The 16,573-nt window shown below is 46.3% G+C and overlaps 1 protein-coding gene across 1 annotated transcript in view; it reads right to left on the reverse strand.

Annotated features, from left to right (window-relative positions):
* Nucleotides 1-16,573, reverse strand: part of Rftn2 (raftlin family member 2) — a 62,607-nt gene that overhangs the window by 17,858 nt on the left and 28,176 nt on the right. The window contains exons 6-7 of the mRNA XM_036173617.1: nt 10,322-10,443; nt 8,871-8,974 (exon numbers count right to left, since the gene is read on the reverse strand). Coding sequence (XP_036029510.1) covers nt 8,871-8,974; nt 10,322-10,443 — 226 coding nt within the window. The remainder of the gene's footprint in view (nt 1-8,870; nt 8,975-10,321; nt 10,444-16,573) is intronic.

Below are 16,573 nucleotides of genomic sequence, written 5' to 3' on the forward strand. Positions count from 1 at the left end.
ACAAGCATCTACCTCACCACCCCAAGGCAATCAGATCGCTGAAACTTACAGGTCCTGATGTTAGCGCGTCAGGAGGAAGAAGCGACGGGAGAGAATTCACGTGACATTTAAACACCGTATCAAAAGTGAGTCACTGGAAGCTTTGCTTTAAAAGGCATGGCGGCCTTAACCCCAGCATGACGGAGGCAGAGGCAGGCAGATCTATGTGAGTTCAAGGCCAGCCTGGTCTGTATCGTGAGTTTCAGGAGAACCAGGGCTATGTAGAGAGTCCCTATCTTAAAAACAAACAACAAACAAATAAATAAAAATCAAGTGAATTCAGAGTTGCACAAAAGTAAATAGCATGTTTTATGTCCATAAAAGAAAGCAGTGCACCACATCAAAGCGCTCCAAAGTGAAAAGTCCTAAATACAGCTTGATAATACCTTCAGGGACACTTATTTTGAAATTACTTTTGTGGGATATCAAATGCTCTGAAGGTGTATTTGGTGCTGCAGCCCTTGCTTAGCATTCCTGAAACCCTGGAATATAAGACAGGCAGACAGACCATAGAATAGGGAGTACACAGACAAGTTACGGACACGGTATACGTTGCAACATATAACTAATAAAGGACCTACACCTTTTTATTTATTTTATTAAACATTTAAATAATTTATAAAAACAATCTTAAGTGTGAGCAAAAGACTCAAACAGGTACTTGACCAATGAACCCAGGTGGCCCATGAGATGAAAATGTGCTCAACCTCAGTCATAATTAAAACTATAAATGAAAGAGGCTGGAAAGATGGCTCAGTAGTTAACAGCACTTGATGCTCTTCCAGAGGACCCGGGTTCTAGTCCCAGCACCCAGACTGTGGGTGTCCGCTATTAGTAACTACAGTTCTGGCTTCTGTGGCTCCTGCACTCACATGGTGTACAGACACATACTCAGGCATATGGTGGTATTGTGTTCCCCAAAATATTGTGCACCCTAATAAATTTATCTGGGGTCAGAGAACAGACAGCCACTAGCTACAGAGCCAAAAATTGTGGCTAGAAAATGGCTCAGAGCAAGCTAGCAGAGGCCAGGTGGTGGTGGCACACGCCTTTAATCCCAGCACTCGGGAGGCAGAGCCAGGTGGATCTCTGTGAGTTCGAGGCCAGCCTGGTCTACAGAGTGAGTTCCAGGAAAGGCGCAAAGCTACATAGAGAAACCCTGTCTCGCTCTGCCTCCCAACTGCTGGGATTAAAGGCGTGCACCACCACTGCCCAGCTTCTGCTATGGCTTGCTCTGACCCCAAGGCAACTTTATTAATAGACAAATAAAATCACATTTCAGTACAAATAAAACATCATGATTCAGGCACACACACAAACACAATAAAAACAGCAAAAAGCCAAATGAAACACACAGAGCACTACGCTTTTCAGAATGGCGCCATTTCGAAGTATAGTGGTATTTCATGCTTGAGCAAAGGGACACATCTACCCTGCTGTTGCAAGTGGAACCAGACGGAACCGGTTTGTGTCAGCTTGGTATGTATGTAGCCAAACCCGACAAATGCCCTATGACCCAATACTTCCACTTACAGAAATTCCACAGGTGCACACGAGGGTTCTAGCTCAAACTAAGGGGGACTGGTCATAACCACCAACTGGAGGCAAGCAAGCCACAGGGGATGGATAATGGGTGACGGACACCCATGTTGCCCCACACAGAAAAGAGCTTTATACCACACAATCCCACGTCTTGGCTGGCAGCAGGCTTGCAGGCATTAGCTTATATACTTTGTGCTCGGTGTACTTCCTACGAGTTTTATTCACAGCAACTGTTTCTTTTCTGAGATTTTTGTTATTTGTTTTTATTTTATGTGTATGGGTGTTTTGGCAGCTGTACACCCTCCGTGTGGGTGCTGGGAGCTGAACCCTGGTCCTCTGGAGGAGCATTCAGTGCTCTTAACTACAGAGTATCTCTTCAGCAATCATTTTAAGGGGGCATGTTAACAGTGAATTTATTTCTGGTACTGTAAACCAGTTACACGCCCATGGATGAAGAGGTCATTAGTCCGGTGGGAGGCTACCACTGTTATTTGACAAATAGACATGAGGAGCCTGTCAAATTACCCACAGCCCAGCACAATGTCAGCTTTGGTGGGAGGGGCTTCCTTCTGTAGAGAGTCCTAACTGGCCAAAGGCACTGAGAAAAAGCAACCAACGAATGCTCAGGCCCAAATAGGACGTCCATATTACACCCCAGGCCCAGGCTCAGGACATTGCCAAGGGGTGGGGGAAGGAATTTGAGGACTGGAGAGAAGGTAGCGTGCTGTGGATGGCTGTCTTCCAGGGACAGCATGACTATAATAGCACTCTGGAACTCTCGGCACGGAGACACATTACCTGCATAAGACCCACAGACCGGAACATCAACATTCTCTTACGGAGTGGGAGGGATGGATAGGCAGTAAACAGCTGCACGGAGAGGGAGAAAGATTTTTGGCAGTGATGTGGCTGTCAGAAAGGTACCCATGTGACTGTAAATAATCCCTGATCCACTTTCCTTGTGAGCAACCGCAATAAACTCACTGGTTCACCAAAAGCCAACCAGACAAAAAGGAAGGATTTACCTTTGACTTAGTCATGTGCGAGGTAAAAAGTCTTTTAAGCATTCAACCTGGTGTGGTGAATTCACCTGTGATTCCAGCACTTAGGAGACAGAGGTCGGAGGGTCAGGAGTTCAAAGCCAGCCTCAGCTACATAGTTTGACACCAGCCTGGGCTACTGCGAGAGTTTGTCTTAAACAAATGAACATACAAACAAAACAAGACACACACACACACACACACACACACACACACACACACACACACACACCCCACACACAAAACAACAAATTCAAAATAAGAAAAACAAAAAGTTTCATTGCTGGATGTGGTGGCACATTCTGGTAAATCCCAGCGGTTGGGAGGCTGAGGGAATTTGGGATCCACGTGGGCTACATAGTGAGTTCCAGGACAGCCAAGCAAGGTTACATAGTGAGATCCTGTCTCAAAATTCAAACAAACAAAATCAATTTACAGAATTAAATTGTAGCTTGTAATTTTGTAGTTAGATGCCGAGTCACGTGGTCCCTTTGCCTATATGATCCTGATTTGCTTTTTGGTATTAGTATGTGTACATCAAAAAGAAAAACAAACAAGAAGCTGGGCATGGTGGTCCATCTCTGTAACCCCAGGACCCAGGAGGCTGAGGCAGGAGGAGCCTGAGTTAGTGTCCAGCCTGGTCTACACGGGGAGACCTTGTCTAAAAAGAACAAATACATCCCAAAGTGGAGCCTTGCAAACTCAGCTCCTCCCAAGCCCCAACTGAGGAAAAGTCGGGACACCGGAAGTCGGTGTCGTAAACAATTGGTAAAACGCTGTCGGGGCAGGACTGCCTTGATCTTACCCCACTCTGGGGCTCACAGGATTTAATGGGGAGAGGCGCAGGGCACTGAAGCGGACCTCATCCCAGCCTCTGAGCAGCCATGCGCCCTCCTGCCGTGGGGGATATGGGAAGACTCAGGCATTTCAGGCAAGCGCACAGATTTCTAGTGCCCACAAAGCTGCTGAGCGTTTCCTGAGCCCAGGAAGATGAGATCAGGGCTACCAAAAGCACAGGGAAAGGATATTTTTTCTCCTTTTTGTTTTTCACATTTTATCCTTAGGGGCCCATGTGCGCCGGTGTTGCATACACGTGGCACGCCACCGTGACAGAGGACGTCTACCGTGTGGGTCCCGGGGATTGAATTCGGGTCACTAGGCTTTCATAGTCTTATTCGACTCGACTGTACCCGAAAGCATGAGATATAAGCCTTCTTCTCTCCTGCTCAGTTCTCCTCACTCCCTGGACTCTCTGGCTCATCAGATCTCTGCATTACTCAGGGGTTCTTCCTCCAGTTTCTGTTCCTTATGGTCTTTCCCCACCCCATCAAGACAGACTCAGAGTTGGGATAGAGTCAGGCTGCTGTTTCCTCTTCGTTTAGACACAGGGCCTCATGGAGTCCAGCTGGTCTTGAACTTGCTATGCAGCTGAGGATGACTTGATTCTCCCGCCTCCACTTGAGAGGCTCCTGGGAGTGCTCTGTCAGCATGCATGCATATGTATCATGTACCTGCATGCATGCATATGTATCATGTACCTGCATGCATACATATGTAACATGTACCTGCATGCATGCATATGTATCAGTTACCTGCAGGCATGCATATGTATCAGGTACCTGCAGGCATGCATATGTATCATGTACCTGCAGGCATGCATATGTATCATGTACCTGCAGGCATGCATATGTATCAGGTACCTGCAGGCATGCATATGTATCAGGTACCTGCAGGCATGCATATGTATCAGGTACCTGCAGGCATGCATATGTATCAGGTACCTGCAGGCATGCATATATATCATGTACCTGGTACCTGTGGAGGTCAGAAGAGGCCATCAGGTCCCCTAGAACTGGGGTTACAGATGGTTGGGGATGCTGGGAACTGAACCCGGGTCCTCTGTAGGAGCCTTAAGTTCTCTTAACCACTGATCTGTCCCTATAGCTCCCCTTTAAGCCTGGTACTTTACCGTTTATTCTTCTTGGAGAATTTTCTCACCTTGACTTCTCTAGTAGGACCAGGATCGGGCCTCCTGGCATGATAGCGCCCTGACAAGAAAGAAGGGGCCGCCTCCTTCTACCCTTTTCCAGGCTGGCCGCAAAAACCTCGGAAAGGTGTAGTAGGGATGGTAGTTACAGCTCAGGCCGTCTCTGTGGGACTGCAGCCTTGACCCTCAGTGGTGGAACACTGTCTAGGAGCCAGTAACGACCTTGAGGGCACTGAGCATATGCTCACGTGATGTCATGAGGGGAAACGTCCCGTGGGGGCCATTCAGGGACAGCGCAAGCGACAGAGGAGCAGAGAAAGTTGAAATACTGCATCTGAGGAGGGGACTGTTGACAGACAATAGCTCTGAGTGAGCACACGCCTCCAAAGAAAGAGTGGCATCTCTTTTTCCAGATGTAAACTTGTATCTTTGTGACATGACTTGTTGCCTTGGAATCCTGGGCACCACTCTTGTCCATGGTGGACTGTTGTGACTTCTATCTTCTGGAGCGCTCTGATCTGGGACAGGCCAACCTATCGTGCCTGGACAACCGATTTCAACCTCTTAGGAATTTGGTCTTGCTAAAGGACTAGGGCCCTAAATAATAGCTCTCATTTATTAGCCTAATGTGGGCAGGTCCTTGTTTTCCTCAACAACCCCCATTACCAGTGAACAACATCCCATTTAATCTTCACTTTATATCTGTTGTGACTGGGATATGAAGTCTCTCCAGAAAAGACTCATGTTGAAGCTTGGTCCCCAGGTGGTGGTCCTGAGGGACCTGAGCCGGCTGCATCGTGAAGGTGCTGACTTCATGGCTGAATGGACCCTTAGGAGGTGGGGCATAGCTGGAGAAAAGAAGGCTTGGCATGCGGGTGAAGGCTGTCGTGTCCCGGGGCACACTTGCCCCCTCATTGTCCCTGAGATGAGCCGCTCTGCTCCACCACACCAGAGCAGTGACAAGGACTGAAAGGTCTACATCCAGGAGCCGAAGCTAGTCTGCCCTCCCTCGGTGGTTTTTTTGGGTGTTTCTGCCACAGTGACAAAGGGACCAGCAAGTTCTCAGACCCAAGTCACAAATGAACAATATTATACACAGTTCCTGGCATATGAGACAAGGGCAGGACACCATTACACTTTGCCTTCCCAGCACAGGGTGATGGCTGTTCAAGTACACTTTTTTTGGGGGTGGGGTTTCTCTGCACCTTTCGTGGATCTCGCTCTGTAGCCCAGGCTGGCCTCGAACTCACAAAGATCCGCCTGCCTCTGCCTCCTGAGTGCTGGGATTAAAGGCGTGTGCCACCACCACCCAGCTCAAGTACATTTTCTACTCCCTTCTGCCAGGGGTCAGCCACGGATTCTTGGGAAGGATCCACTATACAGTGAGGTTGATCTTTCATCTCCTCAGGACTTGAGGGTCCAGCTTTCTTTTGATATCCATAATCATCTCTCTCCTTTTTAATAATTCCATGGAACCCTTGGACTGAAGTACCTTATGCTTAATGACTGTATTAGGTTTCAGAATTCATAAGCTTGCCCTGCTCTGACCAGAATGCAAGCCCCTGGCTATGTGTTAACACTGCATGAATGTAAACTTGACGGTCATATACATGACTTCAGGACCAGACACCATGGATCCGCTGCATCTTCTCACTGGTAGATTGACACATTCTTTCTTAATTTCATTTAAAAATGACTGGAGAGTGTCAATTTATTATAAAACATAAAATAATAAGAACTGAATAAAAGCAACCAAGTCTCCTTTCCCTATTATAATCTCAAGAACTGAATACATTCTAGAATCACTGGGAAGCTGCCCCAAGGGTTTCTAGGCACATTCTAAATCTATAATATTGGAATTATCCTCTAATAAAGTTCTTAAAAAACCCATAACAAATTAAAATTTATTTTACATAGATGGGTGTTTTGTCTGTCTATAAATGCACCACATGCATGCAGTGCCTGAGGAGGCCAGAAGAGGGCGTCAGGTTCTCTGAAACTGGAGCCACAGATGTGGGTGCTGGGAATTGAACCCGGCTCCTCTGGAAGAGTAGCAGTACTCATAACCACTGAGCCACCTCTCCAGGCCCCCAAATCCTTAACAGTTATTACAGAAGGATTCTTTGACAATGCATATTTAGTGAGCAGTTAGTCCCCCTGCCATTCTAACAGTATATAAAGATAAGCCCTCCTGAGCGGGGCAGTCAGGCACACTTCCATGCTTCCATAGTGCCTAGAGGATCTGGGGTGCAGGAGAGATTTGATGTAGCGTTTTGGTGCCTCTCTCTCCCTCTCTCTGCTACAGAACTACCATTCAGCCACTCCAAAGCACAGGGTTGCAGTTTGGCACAAAATGCCTTACTGTGCCTTCATGTTTCACAGCCTTCCCCCACATCAAGGTATACTTGGGGGTCACAACATATTTTAGTTCCACCCTTAGGCTCGGGCCCCGTCATTCCGAAACTGATCCTGACCGGATACAGGAAATGCCACTGGAGCCTACGTTCTGTGGTTCAGCCAAAGTGGGCTGGCTGCCAGATGTCCTGCCCATTCATTCAGAGTGCTGTGGGAAATACTTAGAAGTGAGACCAGCTGGAGTCCCTGAATGAATGGAAAGGAATAATTATACTTTTCCTTAGGGGAAGAGGAGAGGAGAGGGTCAGGATTTACACGTTTTGGAAGGTCTGTATTTCTAACTGTATCAGCCAATTGACACCAGGGGAACCATAGAAAGGAGACAAAGGAGACAGACGTGGTGATGGCTCATACCTTTAATCCCAGCACCCCAGAGGCAGGGGCAGGTGGATCTCTGTGAGTTCAAGGCCAGCCTGGGCTACAGAGTGAGTTCCAGGACAGCCAAGGCTACATAGAGAGACCTTATCTTAAAAACAAACAACAAACAAACAAAACAAGAGAGAAAGAAAGAAAGAAAGGAAGGAAAAGGGTTGGGGATTTAGCTCAGTGGTAGAGCGTTTGCCTAGCAAGTGCAAGGCTCTGGGTTCGTCGATCCTCAGCTCCAAAAAAAAAAAAAAAAAAAAGAAAAAAGAAAAGCCAACCAACCAAACACTGAGTGGAGGGCTGCAGGGACGGCGTGTGTGTGTATGTGTGTGTGTGTGTGTGTGTGTGTGTGTGTCAAACAGCGGGTGCAGACCCGTGGCTTGGGCGGAGGAATTCCTTAGTCTTTTTGGAAGCCCCTGAATCTCTCAAATATCCACGTATTTGAGGAATTTGGGTTGATGCACATACCAGGGTGCTGCCCTCTGAGCTGCTCACTGTCCAGCTGGGTGGTCCTGCAGCCTTTGTGTCTGTGGGCTCTCCTGGTCATTTACATAGGGCTACTGCTGACTGAGATCTGACAGGTATGGCCAGTGAAGAAGGTTAGGAAATGTCTTAGGAGTCAACCCTCAGCGTGGGAACAGTTCCTTCAGATCTTAGGGAAGGAAAATGGATGAGCTGTTTGCTTATCTCCCCGACTCCTTTAAGCCTGAGTGTCTTATTATGTCCCTGATACCTCTGTCCTCTTTAAAAAAAGTGTGGCTTTTCCTAAAGCCATGTCAATCACAGACTGCTAAGGGGGAAAAGGAGGACTGGAGGAGATGAGGGAGACCAGGGACTAGGGGTTCCCACACCTGTTCTTAGTCACACACGATGGTCACTTGGAACATGAAGCCGTGATGACAAGGTCCCCGGAGTCACTGTGCCACCTGAGGTAAGTAGTCACTGGCCCAGCCAGCCAGGGCAGTCATGTTCAGGACATCAGTGAGGGCAGAGGGAAGTGCATCTTATACACAGTGAAGCATCTCATACACAAGAATCAGTCGGCCTCTTGAAAAAAATTAACCGATAAAGTATGGCGACTCAAACCTTCTTCCCCAAGCAAGTCAGTGAGCACGGGATGGGAAGGGAAGTGCTCACTTGGGAGCTGCTGGCATTCTGGTTTCAATGTAGGCATTCAAGCAAAGTCACAGGTGCAGGGGACAGCTAGGCGGCCACACTGGGGCCGGTGGAGGCAGCTACTAAGCTCCTCTTCCTGCCTGCCCCGCCCATCAGCCCGAAGCCTGGCTGGTGGTGGGGACAGTTCTGCACAGAGAGAAGGGATCAAGCGTGTATACGTCAGGAAGGGACTGGATCTGCTGACCTCCCACTCTCATGAAGCCACGCCAGAAGTGTTTCTCATAGGCTTTCCATAAGCATTGGTTATTTATGTCACGGATGAACGGACTTTAGAATGAAGTGTGTAAGTGAGGCTAGGCGGGCGTTACCTGTTGTGTTTCAGTATAGGTGTGGGCAGCACGCTGGTCAGGAGCCAGCCGAACTCAGCCAGAGTGTGCAGCAGAGGGCCATAGTCTGTTTTGATTTCACAGCCCTGCGTGAACAAACATAAGAGATGATAGTCTAATGGCAAAGAGAGCGGGCCACACAGGAGCTAGGATGAGCGGGTGGGTGATGCAGCGGTTCTCTGTCCAGTGGTGCAGTGTCACGGGGCTGCAGCCTCCAGGATTTCATCTGCAACTGCTGCCTTCCTTCAGCTGGACAGTGGCTACTCAGTTGTTCTTTGTGCCTGGGAAAGCCATGGTTCTCAGATTCTTACATGGGGAGCTTGGGAACCTGTGTTTTAAAAGGGCCTTAGGGCGTCAGTTCCACGAAGCTTACAAAGTAGGTTCAGCAACAGTAGTCTAGGCACTGGGATTTGAAGATGAGAGAGGGCAGGGAAGCTGGTGAGGCCTGGATTCGGGGTCTCAGGAGAGGGCAGGGAAGCTGACCGGGACTGGATGTGTGGTCTCTGTTCTTGCCTCCCTGGAACTGGTTCTCACTTGCAGCTGGTTCTCACTTGCAGCGTTACGTATCACCCATACCTTTCCACAAAGCCCTTCAGTGGGGTTTCCAGTTTCTATGAAAACGAGTTCTGTCCTCTATGGCCTTTGTTAGGCCACAAAGTCCAAGCATTTCCTTGAAAGACCCTGTCCGTGAGGGCCTCATACATGCAATAGATATACCTGAAGGTGTCTGGCCACTTCAAGGGCAGTGGTCCGTGACATCTGAATTCATAAATGCACAAACCCAGCAACAATGTCATTCTGATTGTAAAGGACAGTGCTAGGTGCACACATCTGGCTTGGCATGTGTGAGAAAACCTGTGGATGTTTTTACTTCAGAAACCAATTCATAAGGTTAAAAACAATGCATCATGTTGATTGCTGTGAGGTTAAAGACTAGTTGGGACTGAATTATTATTTCCAATCAATTATCAAGGCATTTTTGTAGTGAAGATTCCAGCATCAGGGGGTTATGTTTGGGGCTGCCATCTCACACTTGGGGGAGCCTACTTTTATTTTGGTGTAGACAAATTTTTTTGTTGTTATTTTACTGAAATGCTTGAAAACATGGGTAAAGCGTATGGGAGAATTTTGTCCATTATTTTTTGATGATATTGGACTATCTGGGTTTAGGGGCACTGTGTGTACCAGGCAATGAAATGATGGTCTTTTTTTGTTTTTGTTTTTTGAGACAGGGTTTCTCTGTGTAGCTTTGCGCCTGTCCTGGAACTCACTCTGTAGACCAGGCTGGCCTCGGACTCACAAAAATCCACCTGGCTCTGCCTCCCGAGTGCTGGGATTAAAGGCGTGTGCCACCACCGCCCAGCTGCAATGATGATCTTTAGGATGTAAAATGAAACACAGAAGGAAAGCAGCTCTCCGAAACTGCAGCTCACCTCAATGACGGTCCACTGCTCCACCACAATGGCATCGTTTCCTTTCTTGTTAGAACCTGGAACCCCAGAACCTTCTTCTTCATAGATAAAAAATCCTTCCAGAGATTTAGGCAAATGGTCCCCTGTCAGGGAAAGGATACAATTCAGAAGAGTCATAAGTAAATGACACTTGTTTCTAAACATCACCAAGATCCTTAGGGTAACTACTGTAGCGAGCTGGGAGAAAAACTGGTCAGTTGGAAGCTCGTGTGTGTGCAGCACCAGGGTCAGTCCCAGCCTCACATGGCAGCAGAGGCTGGGTGAGATGGCTCACATGTGTAATCCCTGGACTTGTGAGCAGAGGCAGGAGGATCAGGAGTTTAAGGTCATCCTCAGCGACATAACAAGTTTGAGGCCAGCCTGGGCTACATGAGATGCTGTTTCCAACAGTACAATGAGCTGGAGAGGTTAAGTGTGCCCACAGCTCTTCCAGAGGATGGAGTTCAGTTCCCAGCACCCCATTGAGTGGCTCACAATTGCCTATAGCTTCAGCTTCAGGGGATTCCCTACTCTCTTCTGGACTCCATGGGCACTTGCACATATATGGATGTGAGAGCACATGTATGCACACACATAGACACATATACACACACATAAGTAAAAAAGAAGCTTTACTGAGAAAACCCACTTAAACAAAACAAAATTTATTTTTTGTTGAGTCCTTTTGTTTAAGATTTCCTTTTTCCCCATAGGTAAAGACAGTTTTGGATTTCACCGAAATAAAGTCAAACATATACATGAAACTACCATACCCGAAACAAGATTAAATACTATGAGCATGGATGGAATGTCAATCCCAGAAGCATACGGAAATGACCTTCAACTTCAAACAAAATTTTTGTTTCTGGTCTGTATTATACCACCAATGGAAACATGAAACATGTTAATTCTTGAAGTCACAGGTACAATATTAAAATCAGCATTAAGAATGATCAGCACAGGACTAGGAAGGCTCAGTGGTTAAAATGCTTGATATGCAGGCATAGGAAGGGACCTGGGCCCCAGCATCACATAAAAGCCGCACTGGGGAGGCAGAGACAGGCAGACCCAGGGTGTGCTGACCTCTGGCCTGGACAAAATGACAAGCTCCAGATTCAGTGAGAGACACTGCTCCCCAACATAGGGTGGAGAGTGATAGAGAAAGATAATGGGATGTTGACCTCCACATGCACAGGCTTGGGCAAGTGCACACATGTATCACATGTATCACATGTATCACATACACAGAATCATAAACATGGAACAATTCTTTACCTCAGTTTATTTAAAAAAAGTCCCAAGTCCCCCACAACAGCGACAGGAAGACTGTAACAGAAGTCATTGTCCAAGAATTCCTGCCCGGAAGGAAGTTTTAAGGGAAGGCCGCTCTGATTTTTTTCTTGAATAGTTGACATTAACCATCTGGCCTAAACTAAAGGATTTAATGGAAATTCTTTTGTCTCCTATTTTGCAATAGAAGACATTTTTTTTGTTCTCATGGTCATGTGCTAGGTAAACATTGTGGGTTTTATAGCACATGTCACATCAGATTTCCCTGTTTGTCATAGAAAACAGAACTGTCTTGTTACAATTATAATATGTATATATTTTAATTATATAATAATGATTTAAAATTAGGACATTTGTCTTTGCCTATAAATATGTGGTCATACATCAGAAGCTTTAGTAAATACTGTCATTTCAAAACAGATATTCCGATTAACTTACATCATGGTCTACTCATAGTCAGTTCCCCTTGGGTGAATGGGGAACACACTGCTTTATATGATCCAAGTGTAATCTGCACCTTATGCTTGTATTTTAATAAGGAACGTATTTTCTAATTTATCAGCACAGTCTATTTTATTGTCACCATCTCATTTAAGCACGATTTGTCTTAAGACAAATTCCTGTTTGATAGTTTTCTGAATAATAAAGGCTGGCAAAGGCAAGGTTTTCACATGATTAAGCTTAAAGATAAAGACAAAACTAATTTTAATGTCAGTTTTAGTTTTAATATTTATTAAGAGACTAAAATTTGAGAGCAAATTGGTTCTTGCTTTTTTTTTTCTTCTAATTTGTGTGTGTGTGTGTGTGTGTGTGTGTGTGTGTGTATGTGACAAGATCTCTGTGTGTAGCTCTGGCCATCCTAAGACTTGTTTTGTAGATAAAGAGTGCCTGGGACTCAGAGATCTGCTTCTCTCTGCCTCCCAAGTGCTGGGATCAAAGGCTTGCACCACCACGCCTGTCTTGCTTTTGTTTAGGGAAGAATGCAACAGAGCATGTGTGTTCTTTTGAGACGGCTCCTAGAAACAAAGTTTAATTGACCAGTTGGAAAGGCTCTCTGCTTGCAACATACACTTTCCTTTCTTTGGCTGTGGTTCCCCTGTCACACCACAGTCACTGGCAGAGCCAGAGTTGAGAGTTAGGGCTGTAGATCTCATGGGAACAGGGTTGTGGATTTTGAAATAATTCTATATTGCAGTAATTATAGTTACAATGTGCCCTCTTTCCTTTTGGACTTTACAGTGTGAAAGTCACTTTTCCTGCTTTCAACATTGGAAGCACAGGCACTTCTTACTTTTGTGGGTTTTTTTTTTTTTTTTGAGACAGGGTAGTCTGGAACTTGCTGAATAAACTAGGCTGACCTCAAACTCAGAGATTTATCTGCCTCTGAGATTAAAGGTATGTGCCACCACGCTCAGCCCTGAACTTTAAAAACAAAAAAATTACATCTATCTATATCCATCTATCTAGCTATCATCTGTCTGTCAGTCTGTCTGTCTATCATCTATCTATCTATCTATCTATCTATCTATCTATCTATCTATCCATCCATCATCTATCGTGTGTGTGTGTGTGTGTGTGTGTGTGTGTGTATGTGATGTAGTGTGTGTGATGTAGTGTGTGTATGTGTGTGTGTGTATGTGATGTAGTGTGTGTGTGTGTAGTGTAGTGTGTGTATGTGATGTAGTGTGTGTGTGTGTGTATGTGATGTAGTATGTGTGTGTGTATGTGATATAGTGTGTGTGTGTGTGTGTGTGTGTGTGTGTGTGTGTGTGTGTGTATGTCTAACCCGTGGTGTTTGTGGGGTTCACAGGACAACTTGGGGAGCCAGCGCTCTCTCTCTTCCCTCTGTGGATCCCAGAACCCAGTCATGGCTGCAAACCTTTAGTCATCAACCACCTCACTGACCCACTACTAAACCCACTGGTCTGAAGAAAGCAGGGTAGTAATCCAGACAACGCAGAAATAAAGATTACGCTCACTGCAATGCACTACTGTTAGTGAATTTCAGGGAAACTATGCTGTACAAAGGAAGGCAGACACAAAAGATACGACCTGGCTGTGTGGGGGAGCTCACGCCTGTAATCTCAGCATCTGTGAGGCTAAGGTCGAAGGATTTTGCGAGTTCAAGGCCAGTCTGGGCTGCAGAGTGAGACAGAGTCAAAAAAGCAAGTGGGGCAAAGTAGTGCAATATGTAGATTAATTCAATCTTTGTAGAGTCAAGACAGGATCCCAGAAGCAAGTGGTGAGGAGACAGACAGATGGGTGCTTATCTGAGTGGATGTGACCCTGCCTGGGAAGGGTCATGGGAAGCCTTCTGGAATCCTATGAATGTTCTGATCTTGAATCTGTATATTCTCTTTAGTCACACATCGGACAGACGCATTTGACTCTGTATGACCGACTTCAGTTAAATCCGAAGTCCTTGCTTTAGAATGCCTGGCTGGCTCTCTCCGTGCTCACACTAGCGAGGGCCATCGATGCTGAGTCTCAGTTCTTGGAGAGTTCTCAGTTTTTGAAGCATTCTCCCAACAAAGATGGTGGCCAGAGTGAGTGTCAGGGAATGCTTTGTCGGGGAGGGACTCAGTTTCCAGGGAATGGAAGGAGGGATCACTGCAAACAGCCTTCTCTCTCTCCTCTCTCTCTCTCTCTCTCTCTCTCTCTCTCTCTCTCTCTCTCTCTCTCTCTCTGTGTCTGTCTTCCTCCTTCTGCTGAATACCAACACCAGCCAAATGCATTTGTGTCCTACTTCTGGGTAGGGATGGAAGTGAGTTGCATCTTCTTTAATGTCAATGTTCTGTCTTAAATGCAACTTTTGCATTCCTTTGAAATATATTCATCTTATCTGGGTGTGGTGGCACACCAATTTAATCCCAGCACTGGGGAGGCAGAGACGGGTGGATCTCTATGAATTCTAGGCCGGTCTAGTCAACATAGTGAGCTCCAGGCTAGCTAGGGCTGCAAGAGACCCTGTCTCAAACACAAACAAACAGGGGTTGAGGATTTAGCTCAGTGGTAGAGTGCTCCTTGGGTTCAGTCCTCAGCTCTGAAAAAAAAAAAATCCTCACAAAAAAGTCTCTTAAAATTAATATATTTGGGGTTGGTGATTTAGCTCAGTGGTACAGCACTTGCCTAGCAAGCGCAAGGCCCTGGGTTCGGTCCTCAGCTCTGGTGAAAAAAAAAAAAGTAGGCTAGAAAAAATTAATATATTCATCTTGACTAGTTATGGGTGGTACACACCTATAGTCTCAGTTACTTGGGAGGCTGAGGCAGGAGGATTTTGAATTTGAGGTCGGCCTGGGTCCCTTGATGATATGCTTTCTCAGAGTGGGAACTAGCTTAGTTGTACAGTGCTTGCCACTCATTGGTGAGGTCTGGGATTGACCCCAGCACCGCAAGACAGAAACAGATACATTTACCATATCTAAAAAATAACATGCTTGTCCACCCCTCCCTTTCTTTAAAAACAAAACAAACTTGATTTTATCTCCCCCCATTTCTTAAAGTTCCAGGGAGGTTTATCCTGCAAACATGTGCCCTTGTGACCACTACACTCCCTGGCACAGGAGGGAAGGTCCTAAGGGTACTTTGGTGTGGGTCAAAAAGTGTGAGCTTGAAGGATCCCCTGAGAATGGGTTACCCGTCTTGGACATGTGATCTTACATATGCCTTTCAGCTAGACACGACAACGATATTAATGTAAATGTGAGGAACACCAACACCCCACTTCTGGAATTTTTGGTCTATATGTCCTGTTTCTTATTTAGCTGTTCAAAGGCAGACTCGGACCATCTGTGAAGTGGAGGGCAGGTGTGCATGGTCATTGCTAGTCTGTGTCTCCATCATGTATGTCTTATCAAAATGAGTCACTTTAGGGACTGCTAGAGACATCAGCCGTGGAGTTTGAATGAAAATGGCCTCCACAGACTCATCTATTTGAATACTTGCTCCCTGGTTGGTGGAACTGTTTGGGAAGGATGAGGAGGTGTGGCCTTGCTGGAGGAGGTGTGTCACTGGGCACTTGGGCATCGACAGCATTCCCAGTTAGTGCTCTCTTTCTGCCTCCTACTTGAGGATAAGGATGTAAGCTCTCAGCTACTGATCCAGTGCCATGCCTGCATGCTGCCTTGCTGTTTGCCATGATGGTCACAGACTCTAACCCCTGCAACTGTGAGCACCAAATTAAAAAAAAATTCATGAGTTGCCGTAGTCACTGAGTTCTGTCCTGGCGATGTAAAGGTAAAGTAGAGAGACATCAGCCTCTCTACTCCTGCCCTTTATGGTCCATGTCCCAAAACGAGGCCAGAGAAGTCTTTTTAAATTGTGGATCAGGGGCTGGAGAGATGGCTCAGGGGTTAAGAGCACTGGCTGCTTTTCCAGAGGACCCGGGTTCAATTCTCAGCACCCACATGGCAGCTCACAACTGTCTTTAACTCCAGTTCCAGTGGACCTGACTCCTTCACAAAGACATGCAGGTCAAACATCTATGCATATAAATTGCAGATCAGATTATGACTCCCCTTTAAAATGTTCAGCTAATGAATGGAAATAAATATCCTGCATGCTGGTGAAGATCACTCACTCTGGTTTGGGAGATGGACAAAGGCGTCACTGGTGAACATCCAGGATATGAGTCCCTAAAACTCATATCGTAGAAGGAGAAAACTGTTATCCCTGTAAGCTGTCCTTTGACCTCCACAGGGGCACGGTGGCAAACACACCCCTCACACTCACAGAATTAATTAACTAATTAAAAAACGAGCACACACACTCCACCTCGTTGGCCACACTGCTTCCTCGTTGTGCCAATGTGGACACGTGATTTAGTGGCTGTCCGCCTCGGGTCCTCACTGGATTACTTATGTGGATGAAATGAGTTATTCCATGCAAGGTTTAGGATGATGATGGCAGACAGCAAGTTGGACGTACATGCCAGCCTTGCCACTG

Source organism: Onychomys torridus, chromosome 23 (genome assembly GCF_903995425.1).
Source record: "Onychomys torridus chromosome 23, mOncTor1.1, whole genome shotgun sequence".
Lineage (NCBI taxonomy): Eukaryota > Metazoa > Chordata > Mammalia > Rodentia > Cricetidae > Onychomys > Onychomys torridus.